The sequence below is a fragment of the Haemorhous mexicanus genome, chromosome 22 (assembly GCF_027477595.1).
Source record: "Haemorhous mexicanus isolate bHaeMex1 chromosome 22, bHaeMex1.pri, whole genome shotgun sequence".
Lineage (NCBI taxonomy): Eukaryota > Metazoa > Chordata > Aves > Passeriformes > Fringillidae > Haemorhous > Haemorhous mexicanus.
Genome location: NC_082362.1, coordinates 4,955,500 through 4,980,686, shown reverse-complemented (window position 1 = coordinate 4,980,686; position 25,187 = coordinate 4,955,500). Strand labels below are relative to the sequence as shown.

Here is a 25,187-nt window from a genome sequence, read left to right as displayed (position 1 = left end):
AGAATGCCATACTAAACTATACTAAAGAATACAGAAAGGATTCAGACAGAAGGCTAAAAAGATAATAATGAAAACTCCTGACTCCTTCCAGAGTCTTGACACAGCTTTGCACTGATTGGCCAATGAGTGAAAACAACTCACACCAGAAAGAAATGAAACAACCACCTGTTGGATAAACAATCTCCAACCACATTCCAAAGCAGCAAAACACAGGAGAAGCAAATGAGATAATATTGTTTTTCTTTTTTTTTTCTGAGGCTTCTCAGCTTCCCAGGAGAAGAATCCTGGGCAAGGGATTTTTTCAGAAAATATGACAGTAACAGCCCCAGACTTCAGGCATGTTTATAGATTCAGGGGAAAGAGAGCTGACCTGAGTCACTTTATTGCCATCTGCAGAGAGGTGCTTTCGCACCCTCCAGGTATAGAGGCAGTACTGCAGAGCCTCAGAGGTTTTGCTGGAGCTCTGAATGCCTGCACCAAGCTCTGGGGCTACTGAAGTGGCCAGGATTTATTGCTGGTTTCCCCAGCATTTTCTCAAGGAATGTGTTCCCTTCCTGCTTTTTCAAAATGCCACGTCCACTTAAAATCTTCCAGTGCATGCCCTGTGTTCATTATTTAGCAGTACATGGGAAAACCCCTTCAGCCTAAGCTTGCTGTGAGTGCTGTACAATTGTATCCCAACTGCCTCCTCTACTTATCTGCTGCATTATTTCTGTGAAAGCAAAAGCTGTGCATGGAACAGATGCTTGGAATGGTATTGGGATCCAATTACTGCACTTTTCCAACCTTACATCTATTGTCTAAACTTGGAGCAGGCATATTTTTATTCCTTGGTGACACTATATAAAGAGACAATTGGCATTGTGTTTGTTGGCTGACTGGTTGGCAGAGGAGGGGTGGAAGGAGCAGCAGCACCATGGTAGGTTTTATCCTTCCCCATGTCTGTTTATCTCTGTATTTCTTTCTGACTCTTATGATTCAAACAGAGCAGGAATGATCACACAGCATCCCATGAAATCTCATTGCAGTATCACATCCAGAATGCTGATATACCCCACAGAGTGAGCTGGGAACTCCCAAGGACTCCTCTGCATGTATTTCACAAGCAAGGAAGGCACAGAATATAGATTAAATTGCAGAAAAGGAGAGCTTGTGCAGCTCTGTCCCACATTCACACACCTAGCACAGCTGGTGTGAGATAGAATTAAGATCTGCTGTGGTGTGATGGGGACTGAGGGAAAGGGATTTCTCTGGAACTGTGACTGTGCTGCTCTTGTGACCATGAGGAGAAGTAGGAAGCACTGCAGAAATTTCTTTGTCTTGTCTTTCCCTGCTCACTGACTTTTAGCTCTGGGACTCCACCAGCCACCTCACTTGATGTGATTCCAAGGAGCAAAGAACTCCTGTTCCAGTTCCTCCTAAGGAACTGTGGGCAGACTGGGCAGATCTTTGTCTCCTGCAAATTCAGAGGAATGATGACAACAGAATAAGGGGAAAAAAAAAAAAAAAGAGTAGGTGATTTTGTCTTTGTTTATTTTGCTCCTTTTTGCAGGTTCTTTTCAGTCTGTCTGAAAGCAATGCTGCCCTGTGGCTCCCTGGGGCTATGGAATATTTCATTGTGGAGAACACCAGAGAGGGAGTTGTATATGAAAAGCTTTCTCAAAGCTTAGTTCAAGCTTGATCCTATTTAAGCAGGTGATAAATGTGATCCACGTGCTGTTCTGAGCAGGGCAAAACCACATTCAATGGCATTTCTAAAATCCATGCACAAAACAGGTTCAGTTTCAGCCAGTGCCAGCCCAGTGTCAGTGGTTTCACACTAATCATGCTCCTCACCAGTGCTTCAGAAGGGACCAGTGCCTTGTGCTGATTATGCCTCTTCAGGTGTGGATTTACAGGTTTCCCTTTAATCAGCCTCAAAAAATTCTAAGCCAGCCCTTTTGTGGGTGGGGGACAAGTGCTGGGTCTTAGCTTTTCTTTCCCCCCCCCCTTTTTTTATTCCCCAAGATTTCACTTATCAGTTTTTTCCCTGCCTACTTAGTTCAATGACACACCAACACTCACTGATGTTTGAAGATATTCCAGGACATTCTGTGATGAAATGCTTAAGTTAGGAGATGTGAAAATATAGTGAGAGACTCGTCTGTCTCCTTGCTCCCAGCTCAACTGACGATGCTCTGTGGTGGTTCTGTTCATTGTGCCTTTTGTTTTGGGAAAATCTCTTCTGAGGTACCTTACTATACAGGGACACATGAAACAGATTTAAAATGGAAAGAAAAAAATAGCCTTAATGAAAGAAAGCTGAAGAATATCTTTACATAAGGAAGTGATCATTTTTTATTAATCAGAGGGAAATGTATATGTAATTATGCTAGATGAACTCTGTGGGGAGGTTTTTTTCTCTCTTTATGATGTCTTAAGGGATTTATAAATATTACAGAGGTTTTATAGCATCATAATATTTCAGATGTGCAGTAAAGCTACTTTCAAAGGATTAATGCAGACAAAGCAGCATAGTAAAAAATAATTACAAGTCAGCCAGTGCTACTAGGCTCTGACATCCAGGGCTGATGACAGTGAGAGAGGCAGGGTTCAGGGAGATAATTTTTCTAACAAGAGCAGACCACACAAGAGCTGTGGAATGGAGCTCTGAGAACTGTCTATGGCTCTCTGTTTATTCCAGGGAATTTCAGACAAGTTGGTCTGTGATGTCTCCCTGCGTGTCCTGTGCTGCTGGGGAGCAGGAAGGGCAGTGGCACAAGGAAGGAGAGGGAAGCCTTTTCCTTATTCCCCAAACATCCCCCCGTTTGCTCAGTTCAAGTGACACCTTGTGGCACATTTCTGTTTGCTGAGGGGAGCTGAGTGCCCAAAAATAGCCTGCAGCCTGATCAGATGTGCTGGGCAGGCTGGAATGTGCCACCTGCACTGGGAGCGGCACCGGCCGCAGCAGAGCCACGCTGAGAGCCCGGCAGTGAAACGGGGCTGCTGCTGGCACTGCTGCCATGGCTGTGGGTGACACTGTGGGGGACACTGTGGGTGTGACACTGTGTGTGACAGTGTGTGTGACTGTGTGTGTGTGACACTGTGTGTGACAGTGTGTGTGACAGTGTGTGTGTGACACTGTGGGTGTGACAGTGTGTGACACTGTGTGTGACAGTGTGTGTGACAGTGTGGGTGTGTGACTGTGTGTGTGTGACAGTGTGTGTGTGACACTGTGTGTGACTGTGTGTGTGTGACAGTGTGGGTGTGACACTGTGTGTGACACTGTGTGTGACACTGTGTGTGACAGTGTGTGTGTGTGACTGTGTGTGTGTGACAGTGTGGGTGTGACAGTGTGGGTGTGACAGTGTGGGTGTGACACTGTGTGTGACAGTGTGTGTGACAGTGTGGGTGTGACACTGTGTGTGTGTGACAGTGTGTGTGACAGTGTGGGTGTGACTGTGTGTGTGTGACACTGTGTGTGACAGTGTGGGTGTGACAGTGTGTGTGACAGTGTGTGTGACACTGTGTGTGTGTGAAAGTGTGTGTGACAGTGTGTGTGTGACAGTGTGTGTGACAGTGTGTGTGACAGTGTGTGCGTGACAGTGTGTGTGACAGTGTGTGTGACAGTGTGTGTGTGACAGTGTGTGTGACAGTGTGTGTGACAGTGTGTGTGTGACTGTGTGTGTGTGACTGTGTGTGACAGTGTGTGACAGTGTGGGTATGACTGTATGTGTGTGACTGTGTGTGACAGTGTGTGTGTGACTGTGTGTGTGTGACAGTGTGTGTAACTGTGTGTGTGACAGTGTGTGTGACAGTGTGTGTGACAGTGTGGGTGTGACAGTGTGTGTGACAGTGTGTGTAACTGTGTGTGTGACAGTGTGTGTGACAGTGTGTGTGAAAGTGTGTGTGACTGTGTGTGTGACAGTGTGTGTGACAGTGTGTGTGAAAGTGTGTGTGACTGTGTGTGTGACAGTGTGGGTGTGACAGCGTGTGACTGTGTGTGTGTGACACTGTGTGTGTGTCAGTGTGGGTGTGACTGTGTGTGTGTGACAGTGTGTGTGACAGTGTGTGTGTGACAGTGTGTGTGACAGTGTGTGTGACAGTGTGTGTGTGACAGTGTGTGTGACTGTGTGTGTGACTGTGTGTGTGTGACAGTGTGTGTGACAGTGTGGGTGACAGTGTGTGTGTGACAGTGTGTGTGTGACAGCCCGGGGAGTGCCCCTGTGTGTGTGACAGTGTGTGTGACAGCCCTGGGAGTGTCCATGTGTGTGTCCATGTCCATGTGCATGTGTGTCAGTGTGTGTGTGTCCCCATGTCCCTGTGTCTGTGTCCATGTGTCCGTGTGTGTGTGTGACAGCCCTGGGAGTGTCCCGGGGTCTGTGTGTGTGTCCATTGTGTGTGTGACTGTGTGTCCCTGTGGTTGTCCATATGTGTGTGTGTGTGTCCCTGTGTGTGTGACCGTGTGTGCACACAGGGACAGCTCATCTGCTCACGTGAAGGAGAAGAAGATTTGCTGGGTTGGGAAAAGCAGATGTTAAATTTTGGCCCATCTGTTGGATTTTGGCCCATCTGTTGGATTTTGACCCATCTGTTGGATTTTGGCTCACCTGCTGGGTTTTGGCCCATCTGTTGAATTTGGGATCTTCAAGGTGGAGGAGCCTGAGGCTGGGGAGGCTCTGCTGCTCCAGGATGAGTTCAGGAGACGAGGCTTTCCCTCTGTGTGTCTGCAGGAGGAGAAGGAGCCTGAGACAGGGAAGGCTTTTCTGTGGGGAGGAGGAGAACACTGGAGTGTCCAGAGCGTGAAGCAGGGAGGCTGCAGCCAGCAGATTTCTGTATCTAGTAGGGATCAAAGGTGTGTCTGTGTGGGTGTGTGCAGGCTGGGACTACACACAAAATGGAGTGAGGATGAGAAGGGAGGGGTCTGTTTGTGACTGCAGAGCAGGTAATAAAAAGATCTTCTCTTTCTCACTTCTGATAACGTGGTTTATTTGAATGATCTGAGGCTGCTGCCTGTTTGAAATGCAAATTGTGCCCTTAGAGCAGTTTGTGTTGCTTGTTCCTCTAGACTGTTCCCTCCAAGGCATGCACTTGGGTCGGCCTTGTGCTGCTCACCTGCCATGGAAAGGACCTCAACCACTCTAAAAAACAGTGGCTTGTCCGTAGCTGGGATGTTTGGTGCAGATCCAGTGTAAATTATCTCAGCAGGGCAAACCTGTGAGACAAAAATCAACAAATATCCCATCCCATGCTGCAGCAATCCCTTGTCCAGGCCTGAGATGCAACTTCTGATTCAGAAGCTGTATTTGATGATAACAGAAATTTGAAGACAGGAAATGTCAGCACCGAGATCCCAGAGTGGATGAAAAACAAGGAGAGAGTGTGATGGATGAAAAAGTAATAGTAACTGAGAGTTGACATCATACAGTGGATCACAGCAGGGGACAAAGTCTGAGCAAAATGATGGATGATTCTGTCTTGTCTGTAGTTGTAGATGTAGTTGCAGAGAAAGGAAGTACAAAATGTGAAACAGTAAAAACCTGGTGGTATCTTATGTCTACTTTGTCCCGGACTGAATAAACACTTAAGGGTACAAGACAGCAGAATCAGGCTCTTAACAGTGTCCACTGCTGATTCTCCCTGCAGGGCTCTCTCCCTGCTTATCCTCTGAGTGGTCCCTGGTAGAAAAATTAGAAGAAGACACAATAAGTGACTGAGTAGGGAAACGTTTCTGCTTGTGTTTTTGACTTTGCTGTCAGGAGCACCACACTGTGTTAATTCTTAAGAGTATTTTCTAAGGGGCTTAAAGCATGGTGGGCTAAACAAGGACGTGACCTCCTCAAACCAAACCAAACCAAACCAAACCAAACCAAACCAAACCAAACCAAACCAAACCAAAGCTGTGGCTTGTGGCAGAGTGCTGCCCATCTCTCCTGACTGCCAGTGGAGATGTTCCTGTGCTGCAGGAAATGCCAAGTGGAGGTTGGTTACTTCCTGCTTACTGAAGGGTGTGAGTGTGCCCCTGAGCAGCCACTGAGGGACCTTGCTCACCCTGCTGCAACTTGCCTGGTTTGCCATATTTTTCTTGGTTGCCTGCAAAATGCACTGAGGGGTGGAGATGATAAAGCTCTGCAATAATCCAGTGCCATGGGTCTGCTCTAGCATCATTTCTTTATGAATTTATCAGGGGAAACAATGCCTCATGTTCTGAAGTAAGTTACTTTCATCTCCTTCCTCCTTTGTATGTAGAGGCAGAAACTGATTCCCCACCCCCTTTTCTTCTAGGTCACCCTGAAATCAAATTTCCTTCTGATTCCCTTGAACATCATCCCCCTGCCACCTTTACAACCTATAAAAAATGGGTCCCTTTTCTTACATCCAGAGAGGCAAAGGCCACACACACTCATTGTCTCTGCCTGCCTGTGTCCCTGCACACCCTGACTCTTTTGGGCTCCCTGACACTGCCAGAAAGGAGAAATATAAAGAACCTCAGTGAGGGAAACTCAGCTCAAAGAATACAACAGAGTTTTCTTGGGATCAGATTTTGGTATGGTTCCATTTCTTCGTTTAAAGCCTCTAAAACAAGCCAAAACCAACCAAACAAAACAACAACAACAACAAAAAAAGACCCTTTAAAATCCAGGCTAATTGAAAGAGTGCTAACACTGGAAAGACAAATGAGTGATATGCGACAGGCCTGTGGTTTCTCCTCTAAAGTGAAGTGTTGTTTTCTTCACAATGGGATGATTAATACTCTCAGGCAGGAATATTAATAGGCTTGTTCAGTTGTTGCAACATTCTTCCCACTGCTGTGCTATTGAGGCCTCGGAATCCGAGCCCAGGGGACCCTCAGCTCTTCAGTTTCTCATCTGGCATGTTCTGTATGTCAGTCTCACAGCACATGTTGCAATGAGAGCTGCTCTATCTTTGCAAAGTGCAGCCTGGCACACTTTGGTTTCAAGAGTGGGGAAATCAAGGCAGGCAGAAGTGATGTGTCAGTCACCCACTTTCTCCTCTGTGGGTCACCTACTAAATCCTTGACATCTTAGAAGCCATATGTTTGCTCAGCTCTGTGATGTTCCTGTTAATATGCCATTCTTTCAGAGAGAGACTCTGGAGTCAGAACCATGATTGTGTTCATTAAAAAATTCTGGAGTGTTTGGAATTGTCAGTCAGCAGCACAGAACTATTCTATTCTCAGAGTGATTCTTTTCTGTAACACAGACCTATTTTTGTTCTCTTAGAGCTGTCTTTTAATTCAAGTTACCCACCAGAAAAACAATGAACTCTGTTCTGTTCCTGCTCCACCTACTTCTCTCTCAGCCCTCCCCCTCACAGAACCTCCCTGCCCACAGCTTGTGCAAAGCTGGGTGCAGTTCTTTCTGTGATTATGAATTTTCTGGCTTTTTAGGGCAGGTAAGCTGCATTCCCAGCACTGGGAACTGGTAATCCAAGGTGCTCTATGTTGGATGCTACAAGACTTAGCCTGAACCTGGTGATGGAAACCAACCCCAGCTGGCAGCTCTTCGTGGGCCCCTGTGAAATGTATTGGTGGTCTCAGCCCCCTCTGATTTATGAGCAGGTCATAAATGGGATCTATACCCAGACCTTCAGCAGAAAAACTAAAAATTGATTGAGTATCATGGGCACTGCTGTCCTCTGTCATCCCAGGAGACAACAAATCAGAGAGTAACTGTGAGCAAATATGTTAGGATGAATTTTTCTAGTACTTCTAGGCTGGAATTAAATTATTTTTAAGGTCCCACCCAACCCAAAACATTCTATGATTCTGTGATGCTACAGTAATTGTTCCCTGTATAATCAGTTTTCAATCTTTGCCTTGAGAAGAACTTCACTAATGTACAGAAGCTTTTGGGGTGGTTTTTGATTTGCTGGTCAGTTTCTAACTGATACTGAGCTGCAGCTTTTGCATTTGTCTGATCCTTCCTTACAGCTATAGCCCTTGCTTGAAGCCTTACAGCCCAGAGAACCCAATAAACTGAGGAACAATGGAGGAATTGCCAGTGTTTGGCATTTAGAAGAGCTGGACCCCACTGCTCATGGTTGTGGTGATGACTGAAAAAATGCAGATGGTTTGCTAGCAGGGAGAATGTTTATCAGGCTGAGCATGGATGCTGTGGTTGGCCCCAGCAGAACAGACCATGAGGAGGGCAAAGCCTGTTTTGTGTCCAGCAGGAGCAGCTCCAGGAGCCCAGCACTGCCCTGCCCAAGCCCCCAGCCCTGCAGTCTCCCCACAGCTGGCAGTGCTCTCCCCTGGGTAACATCTGCTCCCCCTTTACCTCAGGGAACAAATACATGGAAATCCATAGGATTGTTCTGAATATTTCCATTCGATCTGGAAGTGTTGAAAGCCTCCTCCAGGCACCTCACGTTATGTGGAAGATTGCCCATTACTGCTCAAAATAACACTTATTTCATGTGGAGGAGGAGGAGGGGATCTGTTTATTCCAAAATCAATATTTCTACATTCATTAAACATTCCACTTATTAACTTCTTTTTTCCATGCCTGTGGTGGCATTCTATCCTTGTTTTTATCCTCACTACAAGTATATTTTTCACTTAATTTCCATTCCTATTTCCAGATTTTAGTTCTTTGAATTAGCTGATAGGAGCTTGACAGGTCTGGAGTGTGGGAATGTGGGAGAGTGTCTAACATTGCCCTAATTTCCCCCCTTCCATATCCTGGGATCTAAACCAGGGTGGCTGAGTGCAGAAATCTGCCTGGCAAATTAAATTGATCAGACAATGTATGCTTCAGACAGAGTCAAGTGGGAATATTTTCTTGAGCTGCTCTGCTCCTCAGGATATTTGAAATCAGTATTGAATTTGAACTTTCACAGGCTTTTTTATTTTGATGAAAGGAGACAGTAGAAGTTGCCTTCTGTTTCATGCAGAATAGCCCAAACTAAGTAAGACTAATTTTCTGTGACACAAGATCCAGGTGGGACTATGATAATGAAGTTTAAAAGTAAAAATGATAAAGAAAAAAGTAATCTGTCTGGAAAGGAACTCAAAAAGCATTGCAGCTCATTATCCTGCCCCAAGTAAGGATAGCACTGTAGTTAAAACACTTCTGTAATCCTTTGGAATCCCAGATTTTATTCTTTACTGCAGAACAAGAACTATATTGTCTTAGGCAAGCTGGTTGGGCCCTTATTCAGAGATATTTAATGAAGCCCAGTTCTGACTGATTTTGGTGAGCATTAGATTCTTAGATATCATTGTAGCTCTTTCTCCAGTCTTGCTCTGTCTCAGCCTCCAGACTTGAGAATGGTGATAAAAGCAGTCCTGCCCTTTCATTTGAGATGATTATCTTGAATATTAAAATATCATGGTCTGGTAAGGTACTGCACTGCAGTGCCATAGGTTGGTGCAGGAATAGAGGCCCCAGGAGTAGAAGGTGTTCCTGCTTGGGAAGGATTAATCTGCTCTGTCAGTGCTGCTCCAGACCAAGCAGATTTCTAAACATTTCTGTGTGGGTAGGAAATGATATAACTTCCCTTTCTAGTTCCTGAGCTGAGTCTTCATGCAGGGCCTTGTTTGGAGTCTGGCTGCCAGTCCCAGCATGGGAACTGGGAAGAAGGAGCCCTTGGAGGCACTCACCTGAATTCTGGAATTTTTGAGAACAGCAGGCTGGCAATTCTAGCTCATACCTTCAAGTGACACCACTCCACACCAAGGGCTGTCACCCCTGAACTCTGCAGAGCCACTGTGGAAGGGGAGTGGTCCCTGTGTGACATGGCCTGGGATCCTTTGAGGTGGAGGTGACCCTGTCCAAGGAACAGGCAGCTCCTGGGGGAGCCAGCAGTGCACCAGGCAGGATGCTGAGTCACCCTTGGGGTCCCTCACCTTTTTAAAGGCAGCACAGTGACAAACTGTCCTGCTTTGTCTGAGCTGTCAGGTCCCAGGACACAGCAGGGAGTGGCAAAAAGCCTCAATCTGTTAATAAGGCACCAATTTTTATCCCTTGTATAAATACATCTCTATATATATTCCATCTTATATATAGATATATTTATCTAAATCTACCTGTCTATAAGATTGAATTTTAAAACCTTGTAATAACAAAGCACAATCCTCTTGTATTACTTGACTGTGTAGTTTTTACCTTCTGTTGAAGATGTAATTTGTTTTCATGGGTGCTTAACAGACAAAGGAATATATATATTTATCTTCTTATTTGTATTACAGGCTCCCAAAAAGGCAAAGAAGAAGATAGAAGGTGGTTCCAATGTTTTCTCGATGTTTGAACAAACCCAGATCCAGGAGTTCAAAGAGGTTGGTCACTACTCTGCTGTTCTCTATAGTCTCCTGTTATTGCTAATGAATAACATAGGTTTTGTTTGTAATCCTTATTCAATTCTCCATCTGCTTTAATAGAACACACAGTTGTTTTCTGAATCATCCCTGTGGTTTTGGCTGGTAGATCATTTTCCTTGTGTGTTTGTTTGTTCTTTCTTTCATTCTTTCTTTCTTTACTTCCCTCACTCCCTCCCCTGTTTCGCTCTAGACTTATTTGAAAAGCACCCAAGCCTCACCCCAAAATAAAGGAAAAGCATCATCTCATCCACTTCAGCCCTGATTCAGGAAAACACTTGAGCACATGTTTAAAGTTAAGTGGTATTTTAAATAAGAATAGTCTTATGTGCTCAAGCATTGTCCTGAATAGAGATGCCAGGCTGAACCAGGGCTTTCATTCCTGCTCTGCTCCACAACAGCAACAGAAAACATTTGTCTGTGCCCTTCTAGTGCTGCCACAAAGGAGAAATGAAAATGCCAAGAAGCCCTCAGCTTTCTCCACAAATGCCAATAAAACCAGACATCATGTGGAGAGGAACTAAGCAACTTTCAGCTCCCAAGGGATTTGGTGTTCCAGGCCCTGTAGGTTCTTTGACCAGTTATCTGTGAAGAGGTAAAACTGATGGGTGGCCTAAAAGCTGGAGAATATAAAAGACAGATAATCTGTTTTATGAGTTTCTGCTCTTTTTCTGTGGGGATAATCTAGAGAGTCCATGAGACCATCACATTCTGAACTGGTTTGTCATTTTAAATTACTGATTTTTTCCCCATTTTTGCTAACTCATGTCTCCAAAGCAATTTCCAGTGTGAAAATGTCTGCTGTTTCATGTTGTGCTTTCACGTGGCTTTCAAGTTTACTTTTCCTGAGGATTCCCTCCAGGAAAGCTCAGTGATGGACGAGACCAAACCCAAGGCAAGGCCTGGGAATGTGACCCAGCTAAATTCATTGGAATCACAAATCATTTCCCCACAGTCAATGGGAACATTTGACTCTCTTCTCCCACTTCTTCTCCATATCATAGGAACCTCCATTTTATTTTCTCCAGGAATTACTGTTTGAAGATGGACCAACACAAAGGACTGGACAGAATGCCATTATTTGATCTTCTCTAAACATGATAATACCAGGAGCATTTCTAGGGGGATGGTGGCAGAATAATGGCAAAAGCATGAGGCAGTGGAGTGGTCGAGTGAAACCCAAAACCATGTTGTGTCTAAGAACTGCATATCTGGGACACATATTTCTGAAAACCTGGTTTGGATTAGAATATTTTTATCTAGAGATTTCAACCAGCTCATCAGCAAATATTTCAGCATTGCTGTTATGTTATTTAAAATTCATCCATTACAGTGCCTCATGCTCTTCCTGTCTCCTGTGAGCTGCCTGGGTTTGGCTTTGCTCTTCATATCTTCCTTCTCTTTTGCTTCCAAATTATGGGGAATCACCATTTAAAGCAAGGGCAAAACATTTCTAAAGAGTTGGGCTTAATTTTTTGTAAGGGGACGGTTTGGAAGGTAAATATCAGATTATGAACATAATGCTGAAAGTTACCCCATGGGCAAACTGGGCTGTGAGCAGTGAGGCTTTGCAAGAAACTGGAGGAGAAAATACCTGAAGATATGTGGAGATAACTTGTTCATGGGAAAAAATGCACCCTGCAGGGCAGCAGACTTTAAAACTCTGCAAGTTACTGCAATCTCAGGGGAACACTGTCTGAAGAAAGAATAATTCCTGGCCATTGCAAAGATACTGTCCCATATTGATGTGCCTGTCAGACAGATAACCAGCTTCAGAGTCATGCCAGGATCAACTCATATTCCCCATGGCATGACCAGGGGAATTTCAGGTCATTAAAATCTTTCCAAATCAATGAAACATTATAAGTGTGATGGCAGCCAAGAGATGGACACACAAATGGGTAAACAGATAGATGAGCAGTTAGCTGGCTTGGTAAACAATGGTTAGAGCACACCAAGTCCATGTTGGCTGAAAAAAAAAAAAATAAAAACAACTGTTTTTATCTATCAAAAGTAAAATTTTGCCTGACAAGGGTATTTAAGGTCAGCACATCAGTGTCAGTCAGAGCACACAGCACAGTCTCAAAGATGCAGTGTATTGGAAAGGGGAAAAAACTTTGAATAAACAATCCTATGGAACCTACATTTCTCTGTACTTTTGAAAGTTCAGCTATCTCTGTGTGATGGATCATTCTAAGGCCCAGGAGGAATTGACCTCAGGTTGATGGCAGAGAGATATCCACAGAAATGAAATGATTTACAGAAACATTTCAGCCTCATTCAAAGAATGGGGTATGGGGAAAGTATAAACACAGAGCAACCTCTGGCTAAATCTGCCCTGACTAAAGCCTCCCTAATTCAAACTTTTATGGGTTAAGGGCTGAAAGGCTGGAGCTGCCAGCATTGGCTTCAGCCCAATGCACGCTGCACTGAGCATTAATTTAGTAAGAAGAAGTTTGGGTGGGTTTAATTAAGCCCCTTGCCAAGATACAGTAATGTGTTGAAAGTGAGGAAAGTGCAATGATGTGGAGGAATCAAAGGAAGTTAAATATTCCTTTTTACAGCATGAATGTCATCCTCCCACGGACTGGTGTGTGTGACTGGAGCACTGTCCTGTGCAATGGAAATGGCAATTCCTGTTCCTTTTCCTTCCCACAGGCTTTTACCATCATGGATCAGAACAGGGATGGCTTCATTGACAAAGCAGATTTGAGAGACACATTTGCTGCACTAGGTAAACGAATAATTCAATACTTAAGAGATGTGCTGTCTCAATTTCAAGCACAGAAGAAAGGTTGGTGTTAGAATGACAGTGGGGGAAGAAATGAGATACACAGGGGGCAAAAGGAAACCTGTTCTGTGTGACCTTCCTCCCTGTGGTGGTTGGGATCTCACTACAGAGCTCCAGCTGGAAAGTGTCCTGAGCAGGGAGAGGAATGAAGATCTGATCCCTCCCCTGCAACTATTTCAGAAGAAGCCCACCCAAGCAGGGGTCCATGCCAAGCATTTCTGATTTGCCTCTGAATCCAGGCTTTTTCATCTGGGAGCCATGGAATATCCACTGATTAGCACTGCAGTCATGGACTAGCTGCCCCTCTGCCCACACAAACCCAGGAGGGCTTCATGTGAAGTTCAGTGCTGCTGGGAGTTTGTGTGGGGTGAAATGTGCATGTCATGAGATTAGGTATTGTCCCTTCCATGGCTATCACAATCTTGCTGATATCAAGCAGATTAGAGCAAATCTTCCCAAGGAAAGAAAAAATTCAAACGCCCATGATCCCAAACCTGGAGTTGTAGCCTTCTCGCAGCATTTGAGGCTTGAACAGTGATGTAGGCATTTGGGCTTTTGCCATCTGGAGCTTATTAAAAAGAGCTTGATAAGAATCTTTAGTGCTCCCCGGGGTGGAATCAGACGCCAGCAGAGTCAGTGCAAGGAGCAGAAGCTCCTGAACTCTTTATTGTGACAATGAGGTTTGCAAACTTTGGCCTGTAGCTACTGTTACCCTGAAATATTTATTTCTTAAGGCCAAGTTCTGCTATCTTTCCTGTTCAGTGAAGCCTTTCAATGCCTATAAAGTACATTCACAGCAAATTACCACTCAATTTGAGGAGGGTTGCCAGGGTCTGTATTCTCATCAATAGGGCTGCACAGGGATGGAGAAGGGATCTCATCCATCTGCCCTCTACTCAGAGAGGTGTCTCAATATCCAGGAGGGCAAAGACTGAGACCTTGGATTCACTTCAGTCACTTTGATCTCTGCTATATTAATATCAGTGGGGCCCATATTTCACCTGAGGTTAAAAAAAAAGCCCCAACTCAAAAAGCAGTTTATTTGGAAGTTCCCCTTCTCTCGTCCACTGCTGGCCATGTCTGTGTTATTTATCCTTCTTGCTCCTTCAGTCACCCTTTGATCTCAGAGCCAGCTCTGCCAATTTCTTTTTCACTGGGGTATTTGGGAGTTGTGTTCTACCATGTTATTAGCAAAGTTGCACAGAGCCCTGAGCTCCCCAGTGGGAGGAGATGAATGGGAATCGTTTTTTGAAACACAATTTGTGATTTATTATGAAAAATGATCTCTGCTGCAGGTCGTCTGAATGTCAAGAATGAAGAGCTTGAAGACATGGTGAAGGAGGCGCCAGGTCCTATTAACTTCACTGTCTTCCTGACTATGTTTGGGGAAAAGCTGAAAGGTAAGTACCTCTGGGGGATTGGAGAGGTATCTGTCAAAGATCCTCAGCACTGAAATATCTCAGCACCTTGCAAATTACAATAATGTCTCCACAGAACAATGCTTAGAGGCAAGGAGGGACCTCCAGTTTTGCAGACAGAGGGGAAGAATGAAAGGCTAAGGGACGGTGCAGAGGACAATTCAAAGGTGTGATTTGGCTTACACAAGCTAACATGAAAGGGCTGAGCTGGGGTCCAGAAACTGATGAAACCTCAGCAGCCTGGAGCACAGTGCAGGGGAGTTACTCACCCTCAGAAGGCTCCTGGGCTGAACTCATGCTCCTGCTCTAGCCATAGCAGTCCCAGTGTTAATTGGTTCTAAGTATTTCTAAAAAACCCACCCTTTTTGCTCTCCTTTGTCATGTTCAGCAAACATGGGCTTCCCTCATTTTCTGTAGTCATTATAACTCCATGGCCCAGCCTGTGTCACTTGAGGTGATTTTGGCATTAGGTGAATATTTCACTGAATAACCCTTCATGGAGTGCATAAATTGAAATAATTAAATTTCAGTGCATTTACAATGATAAGGGAGAGGGATTTTACCCATTGCCACAGAATATATAGGGAACACTGTGGGAAGTTCAGGAAATGTGGGTAGTAAATTTGCTGTGTGAGCTGGTAATTTAGTCATGTTTCCTCCCCAGTTAATGGCTGGAAACTGCAAGAGAGGGGGTGTGAGGCCAAGACAGAACTCCACTCATCTTCCTACAGGCATAAGAGAAAGGTGAAAGCCTCCAAAGCAGGGCTGGCCTTAGCCAAGCATATTCCAGAAGTTTGTAAAAATAACTAATGAATAGAAAAATGGAAAAATCCGATCCTATCTTCTTAAAAACATTTATTGTTTGGTTGATGGACTCTGGCTTTGTATTGCTGAACACAATTCCAGTGAAGGGTTTTCTATGCTTGGAATAGAAAACAGAGAGCTCTGAAAGAAAGAATTCATGTAGCTGGTTCTGGAAGAAAGACACTCTTGCTAAAGAGGACAGGAAGTCTGAGGAGCACGAGGGGTGATGGAGAAGACTGGCTGAGGAGGAGATTTTATTGCCCAGACATCAACCTGTGTCTGGTACCTCCACCAGGACATTCCAGGTGTCTTCTGGCAGAGTAGGGAGTGCCCTCCTCCATATTCTTCCTCCTGGGATATGTGAATGTTTGTTGTGGGGTGCCCTGCTGCCCATTCCATTTGGGAGCATGGAAATGAGCTCTTCCTCCTCTCCCCTCTTCCTCCTCTCCCCTCTTCCCCCTTGCCCCATAGAGTTGCTGGAGTTGGCAAAGCCTCTAGCCTAAAAGCAGAGCCAGCACAGGAAGGTGAATGGCAAAGCAGAACCCTCTTGTCTGCAGGTTTCCTGTTGGCTACTAGCAAAGGAGGAGGTTTTTTTAATTTCCATTTGGTGAAGGGAAAATCACAGCTGTGCTTGTCATGCCCTTCTGGTTGGGTTTGTCATGCAAAGGAAGCAGAGCCAAAAGACTGCACATTCCCAATCAAAACTAATTGGGATGAAGAGCCTTTGTAGTGCAATTAGAAAGGGAGAAAGGGCTAGAGGAAGTGGATATGGCAATTTTGCAACACTCTTTATTAGCTAAGTACCACTCAGAGAATTTGGTGAAAGGTGCTTTCTAAGTAAAATTTGTTGTGCTATAATTGATTTCTGTCATAAAGGGGAAGCTGGGATTTTCAGGATGAGCTTTAGCTTTGTATGTTGAGATTATGATGCCAGATGAACAGCTAACAAAACTCGGTTTATGTTAATGCCAACCACATGGAGCTGCTTCTACAGGGAGTCAGAATAATACAATTTGTACAGAAAACAGAGATGCCGCACATCAAAGAAACCACTTTATTTACCAGCTAATCAATAAAGAATGCCTGCTGCATTGCTTCTCTTCAAAGCCTAAGTCCAAGGATATGACAGAGTAGAAAATGTAAAACACAGTAAGGAAAAAAAAATCCCCCCCACAGTGGTGACTACTTAAAATGCAGCCCTCTCCTCGGAGCTGGGGGATGTTTCTCTTCATGGAACAATCCAAACACTCATTAAACACCAATGCTCTTTGTATTGATCACAGATTCATTGCAGTTTGAATACACTGCCCACAGCTTGGCAGAAATAATGTACATGGCCATTGTGTGGCAAGGAGGAGGCCATACAGCCCGAGGTGTGTTCACTATTATATCCTGCAGGATCCTGCTAATCCTTGTGAAATCTTTCAAACAAAGCAAACTGTGAAGGCATCAGGAGAGTCTGTAGAGCAGGGGAACCTTGGCTGGGTTCTGTTCTGGTTCTACCTCTGCCAAACTTTGAAACAAACTTTGAATCTGCAACCCCTTTGTGTTGTAGCCTTTTTTAATCACTCTTTCAGCATACCAAATAGCTTCATTTTGTCCATGGAATCAGTTCATCTGCTTGTAAATTTGGTTTCCTACAGTTACAAAGATTTGTATTGTGCATACTACGGTAATATTTTGAAATATTGGGGAATAGTCAGGAACAGAGTACACAGTGTATCCTTTGGTGTGGGTTGAAAATGAGTCTACTCAGAATCTGCAGTATTACAGAATAGTCAGAAGCCCCAGCCAAGATTAAGGCACTGTGAAAACGAGTCCCTGACACAAATGTTTTCCAGTCTAAAGAGATGGGATAGATAATGGAAGGAAGAAAAGGAAGACCATTACAATCATTTTACTGCTGGGAACAGAAGGACACGGATATTAAAGTCATACCAAAAATCTGTGCCCCAGCTAAGAGAAGAAGCAAAATCTTGTAGCCACAGTCTAATTCTTTAAACCAGCCTGTTTCTGTAAGTAACACTTAATGAAGAGATGCTTAAGGAGAAGGGCACAATGGGATTTAAGTGCAGATCACCATCTCAGATTGATCATCCTGTTTCCATTGCATTCCACTGGCATTTGGATTTTATGATGAGCTCCATTTCCCTTAGTGAAATAACCTCTTCTCTATATGGCCAAGAACAAGTAACATCAAAAAGTGTTTTTACAAGGAACGTACAGTGCGAGATTAAAGGAAGCCAGTGAGGGAAACAGTTTGTTATATTTTCATTTCTGAAAGCCACTAATCCTCTGGGTACTGATATTGGAGACCAGTTCCTGGAAGTTTTCTCTCCTGCAGACATAGAATAGATATGAGTTATTATTTTTAAGCTTCTGAGCACTGAACTATTCACCTCTATTGTTTATCTGACATGACAAATGCTGCCGACTCAGGGAACCTTTGTCTTCAAACCCACAACTGCAGAATTCTCCATTTTGCACTGTTTTCAAGTGAATGTAATTACTTAGCAAGTATTCTGCAGCCAGAGAAATACATCCAGGCTTCTAAATTATATTTCATTAATTTTAGGCACGGACCCAGAAGAAACCATTCTGAATGCTTTTAAGATTTTCGACCCAGAAGGAAAAGGCCGCATAAAGGCAGACTAGTAAGTTTATTTCCAATCCTTTAGAAGAATAACAACAATAATAACAACTGCAGAGTTTTAAAGAATTGCTTAAAAGCTGTATTTTTCACAGTATTTTAAGAGGCAGAGAAACATTTAGCTTTGTAAGCCAGAGCTAAAAGTCTGGACTGTTGTATGAATGTATTTGTATACCAAAAAGAGATGTTATTGTCTTCAGACATTGCAAGAGCCAACGGAAATATAATCACATGTAGGCCATTAGATAGCCTCTTTTTGAAGGTCTGGATATAAATCGACACATGACTCTTTGTAAATTAACTCCATATGTAAAATTAAAATGAATGTCTGGTGCCTAACTCTCAGTGCTTGACTAAAATGGGAAAGCTACTCCCCTCTTTAAAAAAGTGATCAATTTAATTAACTCTGAGACATGGTTTTAGTGCTGGACGTTTTCCTTTTTATGTGTTTATCATTTGAGCCTTCTGCTTCTAGAAATAATTTGCTGTAAAATTCCACTAGATATGGTGAGAGCCAAACCAAATAATACTATTAATAATCTGGCAATTATTGTCAATATGGCTATTTTTAAATAAGGAAGCAGAACCTAATTTGTATTCATATCCTGTTGCATCAACAAAGCAATGTAAAAGGACTTTAAGAGGTATTTGCACAAATGCAAACCCTCCTTGCACTGCCAGAATGGTGCAAGCAGGACTTTCAGGTGAGTGAAATAAATGACATCAAATCAGGGCAGGGGATGAGGAGATTGGACCTATTGCTCCAGAGAATTGTTTTATCTACCTAGATTTATGCATATGTTTAAATTCGTTCATATGCTGAAATTTCCTGGTCAGTTTGAGGTCTGTACTTCTACTGCAGCAACCATTTCATGTGGATTTTATAAAGCATGATGTGCATAGGAAATCTATCAGGGAACCATGAGCTACAAAATTCTATTTACATCAATTATTGCTGCTCCTGTTGTGATAGCCTCTGACCAGAACCCCGTGGAGATTTCCATGATATTATCTGCAATAATTGATGAAAGTTAGTTGAAAATGTAAGATTCATGTACAACATGTCTTTCCTTTACCAAGGTGGTTTTCTATGGCAAAACCCCAGTGGGTCTGAGAACTTTTGCAAGATGCAAAATAAGAGAGACAATCCTTGGAGTAAGAACTTCCAAATTAATTAAAACACAAGTGGATGTAGCAATCAATCAGAAGGAACAGAGGGTTAAGAGCTGTCCTGATGGTTTTGAGGTTAACATCACCCAAAGAGCTTGGGAAGAACAGTCAGGGGATCATATCAGAAGTGACAAACAACAGAATTAATGTAGCCTTTTGCCAAATAGGGCAGATCACACAGTAGTGAAATCACAGCCATGAAATACGAACTTCTGATTCTCCAGAACCCATGAAATGTTATATTTCCCACCACTATCTGTAACAATATCCTGCATACAAAATCTGCAGCTTGCCACCCTGTGTCCAGCTCTACATTCCTTGGATGCTGGAAACCAGTTGGAGTTTGGGGCAAATTAGGAATGCAGTATCACACTCCAAAATGAAGATGAGAGAGAAATATTTTATTTTTCCTTGATGGAAAAGGTCAACCTTTTCCCCACCCCCACTGCACTGCTAACATTAGACAATTGTTTTAGTTCATCACCACAACAGAGCATAATGTTTACTTATTAGACCCGAGGGTAATGTTGATCATTACAGAACAAACCATTAAATCAATTCTGTGGATGTCTTTGAGGTTTAACTTCTATTCATATGCTTCCAAAATGTAGACATTTGAAGTTTTGAAATCATTTTTCTGTTGGCTCATGCAGCCATTTCAATGCGACAGTTAATGCTAATAAATAATATTTCTCCGTATTAAAAAATCCTGGAATGTTTCTCTCAAAAACCAGTCATGCTGACCTTTTAATCAGAACTTCATTTTTATGTTCATGGAGTTAACATCCTTCTGGGGATTTTTATGTCTCTTCCCTCTGCGTGTTTTCACCTCTAGTCTGGAAATGACTCACTTAGTCCATGTGATGGTAGCTGGGATGGAGCCTTCTAACCTTTCCAGAAGCTCCAGGAGTTTATAACTTACTTCCAAACTCAATGACAGACTTTGTTTGTCTGCATCATTATACCACACATAAAACCCTTCCCACAGCATGATGTCAAAAAGAGAACAAGCTCCCAGTCCCATTCTCAGCTGGTGTAAACTGGGGCAGTGTTTGGAAAGGTTGGATGATTCAGTCCCAAATGCCACTCGTGGGGCAGAGTGAGTCAGGCCAACACCAACTGTGCCTGATGCTGAGGCCAGTGAAACCTTTCAGATTTGGGCCAAATGAAAATGGACCCAGGGGATGGAAGAGGTCCCAGGCATGCTGGGCTTTGGAGGAGTTTGGCTGAGCTGGAGATGATTCTGCCTGTAGCTGTAGAGCTCTGCTCCTTCCCACTCACCTGGTTTCCTGTAGGTTTCCTGTAGCACTGTAGAAAAGGCAAACCCAGAGGAAAACCAAAAATGTCCCAGAGATTTCATAGATAATTTTTAAAAAGGCTTTTAAAAGATCATAATGCACAGGTATTTGTACCTGTAGAAGGAATTGATGTGAGCCAGGACAAGGGATAATATTTAGACTCCTAAGTCAAGGCAAATGGACTTTTTTTTAAGGGGGGTGGGGGTTGGCTTAGTTTTTGGGCTATTTTTTGAGAAGAATATAAGATTTCTAAAGAAAACAAGATACAAAACCAAAAAAAGTGCATCATTTCTGGCTTTGGAAATGGTGAGTGTTTGTTTCCCTATAAAATAAATAATGGAAAATGTGCACAGATCCTTTAGTCAGTCCTTCTTCCTTGTGAGTGTGCCAGAGCCTACTGGGCTGTGCATCAGAAGATTATAATTAGATATTTGATCTTTTCTTTTCCCCTAAATACTTTAAGCATGTGAATAGAAGACACACAGTGCCCAGATCTCTTTTTAATTCAGGCTTGTTTGCAATGAAGTTTATTTGTGCCTTCTGACAAACTTGCTGTAAGTGCTTCCTTCTATTCACCAAGCTCCTTCCTGGATCACACTTCCCATTTGCATTTGCTAATGCTGTTTGTCCAGGGCATATATATCCAATAATCAATTTATGCTCAGGGGAATGATCTCTCTACTCTCGCACCCACTGATCACTTGAGAATTTGCCTTCAAAAATCAGTCACATATCAAATACCAAATGGCCAGAGGAACAGAACAGAGACAGAAACTTGAGACAAAGAGATGAAGAAACTTAGCTAACTACAGAGAATGGTGGAGTAATGCAGAAAAAATAGAACCAATAGCTTAAGCTCTGTCTGTTCCCAAAGCTTGCACCAATATATTCACATTTGTCCTTCTTCATTGTTTTCAATGTTCCCTTTCTGGGCTTCCAAATGTGCATTTATACCAACAAGAGCTGCAAAAGTGTCTGTGCCCCTGCCACAGACTGGGATGTGTAGCCTTTTTCTGGGAAAAAAAAAAAAAATTCAGAGCTGTGAGTGCCATTGTAGCTTTGCCACCCAAACTGCACTTCTGTCTGGGGGACTTCTCTCTCGTGCAGAAAGGGAGGATTTACTGCTTTGCCTGAACATCTGAACCCACAGTAGGTGAATTTTGTTCCCCTGCAAGTGTTCCTGTTCAGGCATGAATTCTATTGTAAATAGTTTTGAATATTCCCTTTAAAAAGCAGAAAGGACTTCTTCCAGAAGAGCTGCTGCTCTCACTCCCCCCACAACAAATTCTTGAAAAAAAGCAGCTTTTTTCCAAATCCACAAACCAAACCAGATTTCTACATTTGCCTCAGCTTTTGTTTTTGTACAACACACTGCTCACCTGTTATCACAGCTTTACAGTTTGTTTTACTGCTTCAGAACTGTGTCTGATAATGTATAAATACATTTGGTAGTGACAAAAGGAAACAACTCTGCCTCTTCAGTGTGAATGAAAACTGTGAGATTAATATAGGAATTCTTCTACAGGAAGAGGAAATTATTGGTGTTATTGAAGGGATGTTTATGTGAATATAAGTGAGTTTATACTGGTGGATGTCCCAGCACATGGAGCATGTGCTGCCCTCAGTACATGAGAAACTGGGGGAGGTAAAAAGACATTTTATGTACAGGGGTTAGATGAGAAACACAAATAATTCTTCCTGGCTTTTCTATTCACCTCTAAACTTAGGTTAAAAAAAAAAAAAAAAATTACATGCTCGACTGCCTTCCCACAATGGGTTTAAAACAGAGGGTAAATCAGCTGAGAGTCTGCCCCCAAAATATTCTCTTTGATGTAATTGCACGGGATGCAGATTGTGTGTGGGATAAGCTCGTGTTCCAGTGCTGTGACTCCAGATCAAGACAGTGCAGTGTGAAATACAGCAGGGCTCATGCAGCTCCACAGCTCCTCTGGGAATGGCTGCATGCAAATAAAGCACTCTCGGGTGAGGACTGGCAATAGAGGCTCGAGTTCTCTTTCAAGTCCTCTCTCTCATTTCATGCTCTGTTCCTTTCATCCTCAGATTTTACAGAAAATATTCTCTCTTTTGGCTTTGTTAAGTGATCCAAAGTTTAAGCAGCAAGTGAGGAAACCTACCATTTTAGGTTAAGATAAGCATACGAAATTGCTGTATTTCAATTACAGTAATAACCTTAAACAATTTTAAACCTCTATAAAGTGTCACAAAAGAGAAATAAGTTGGCAGAGCGAGGCATTGACACCGATGGGTGCCCACAGAAAATCTCTTACAATATCATGTAAGGATTAACAGCTCTAATTTATGCGGTCACACAGATTTTCTTTCGTGCAACTTCAGGAGGGATCTTGCCATCTGAATTGTCATGTGCCATTATCACCCTTTAATCAGGTTATTTCATTTTATTTGAACAGCATCAAAGAAATGCTCATGACACAGGCAGACCGGTTCAGTCAAGAAGAGGTAAGGAACTTGATTCAAAACAGGAATCCAGCTCCAGCTCCTGCTCAGGAAGTCCTTGCCCCTCTTTAAATGCATGAATTTAGCTAAAATCCAGCCTGAGAAGAGGCTGATGCCAGCTCTGGCAATTAGAAACAATTCAAAGCATCTCTTCTGAAGAGCTCCATGGTTAAATCAAAGTCAAATTGATTCTTTGGACTCCCATCCAAGTGCAAGTGTGGCCTATCTCGTGCTGTTCCTCCCCATGGGCAGCTGGGCTATTGATTTACTGGAGTCCAAGTGGATTTGGGTGGGGACTGTGTTCTGCTTTCCATTTCTGAGTTACTTGGTTTGAAATCTGAAATGAGGTACTGACTTGGTGGTTTGTGTGAGACTGATCATGGATTCTGCTGGTTGGGAGGAATTCAGGGGGACTTTCTTTTCAGAAGAGGAGATGGAGTGGAGCTGGACTGGGGACAGAACAGACTGGACAGTCTGTTCCAGTCAGGACAGAGACTGGACATTTATCAACCAGGGCTTACCTGGGTTTCAGGGAGAGCTCTTTTCACCAGGGAACTTTGTGGGATTCTAGCAGGACTTTATTAACCAGTCATGTTCCAACTCTGGTTTCGACTTTACCGAGCCCAAGGAAAACTTCTCCCTGGTGGTGTAAGGACCAGGGAGCTGAGCTGGGTGCAAAATGAAAAGCTGTTCATGTTGCTGTCCCACAGTCTGTGACACTTCTCTCTGTTTGCTTGGCAGATCAACCAGATGTTTGCTGCTTTCCCTCCAGATGTCTCTGGGAACCTTGACTATAAGAACCTCTGCTATGTTATCACCCATGGTGAGGAGAAAGACTGAGAGCAAGGAGAGGAGTTTCTCCTGTGCTGATGCACCCAGTTATTTCATGATGCTCTCATGTACAAGCATCCAGGATGTGAAACCATGTGGTCATTGGAAGACAACCAATAAAATAACTGAAAATAGATTAAAGTTATTTCATGCCCCTGGGTTTATAAAATACCAAAATACCAATTTTGTGAGGGTTTTTTCCCCCCATCTTTTTTTTTTTTTTTTCCTGTCAGTGGTTTGAAATGGAATTTTCTTGATGAACTGGTGCTTTTGTGATTTATTGACAAACCTAATGTTCACCAGATGGTCCACTGGGCACTGCAGTCTTACTTAACCTCTTGTCTTTTATACATAAGCTCCATGTATTAATTGAGAATTCCTCTAGCTTATTGCACCAGGAAGAGTGTCTGGCAAATAGAATTATGTTCCATTCCACAGCCCCTAGCAATGGAAGTGTAAATAAAACAATCTTAGGTTCCTGAGAATATGCAATATGCCCTCCCCATCCCTGTGATGTGGCCAGTTCCTGAAACCACTTGACTCATTTGCTTTGGTGCAAAAGAGCAGAAGTAGTGGAATATTGGCTGTTTTTCTCATGGTAAAGTTCACCTAGGTGCACTGAGAATGCAGGAACAATGACTTTCCTCCTTCAGAGACATCCTTATCATGTGGAGGAGGTTGTGCATGACACAACAGTGTCACCATGTGTCACCTTTGGCCATCGTCCTTGGGTTTCAGGTGACACACACACCAAGGACGTGTTTGGCCAAAGATCATCAAGTCTAGGGACAAAGAGGGCAATTTGGGAACTGCAGCCCATGAAAGCAGATTACCTCTCACTTTTCTAATCCAAGAGCAGCCTGGTTTTTAAATGGGCTACAGATTCTTGTATTTAGACTTCTAGGAACGGGACACATTCTGCCTGTGTGGAATATTGCATGAACACTTCCTGCGTGGGAGGCAGGAGGATGATGCAGCCAAAGGAAAACAAGCTTCTGCTGTTTTAACAGCTCATGAAAATGCTTTCCTTGTGCATCAGTGCTGCTGGAGCCACAGTCCCACAGACACTGAGAGGAAGAAACAAGCCACTTATTTTCTGTTTCCATCTTCTTAGGCTTTGTAGGAAGAGAATTTGAGGGCAATGTGCTGAATTCTGCCCTCATCAAGAGGGACAGAAATTCCATGAGAAAGCTCTAACATCTGCATGATTCAGGGATGTGACATTTACCCCACCTGCATTTTCTGTTGTTCCAGCAAAATCCTGCACTCTGTGCACCTCAGTAAAAGAGAATAACTGGATTGAGAAGGACCTTAGCACACAGAAAATTCATAAAGAAAACCAAACTTCCCCTTGCCCCTGTGTGCAGAAGCTGTCTGAACATTCCTGACCAGCACTGTTTTTCCAGTATAACAAGTAAATTCCCAATTTTAT

The 25,187-nt window shown here is 43.3% G+C and overlaps 1 protein-coding gene across 1 annotated transcript; it reads left to right on the top strand.

Annotated features, from left to right (window-relative positions):
* The first annotated feature begins 854 nt into the window (after positions 1-854).
* On the top strand, positions 855-23,900 carry MYL10 (myosin light chain 10). Its single transcript, XM_059866121.1, has 7 exons — positions 855-919; positions 10,193-10,279; positions 12,977-13,052; positions 14,405-14,509; positions 17,907-17,985; positions 22,879-22,927; positions 23,666-23,900. The coding sequence occupies exons 1-7, from the start codon at positions 917-919 to the stop codon at positions 23,762-23,764; spliced, it is 498 nt and encodes a 165-aa protein (XP_059722104.1). The 5' UTR covers positions 855-916; the 3' UTR covers positions 23,765-23,900.
* The last annotated feature ends 1,287 nt before the right edge of the window (positions 23,901-25,187 follow it).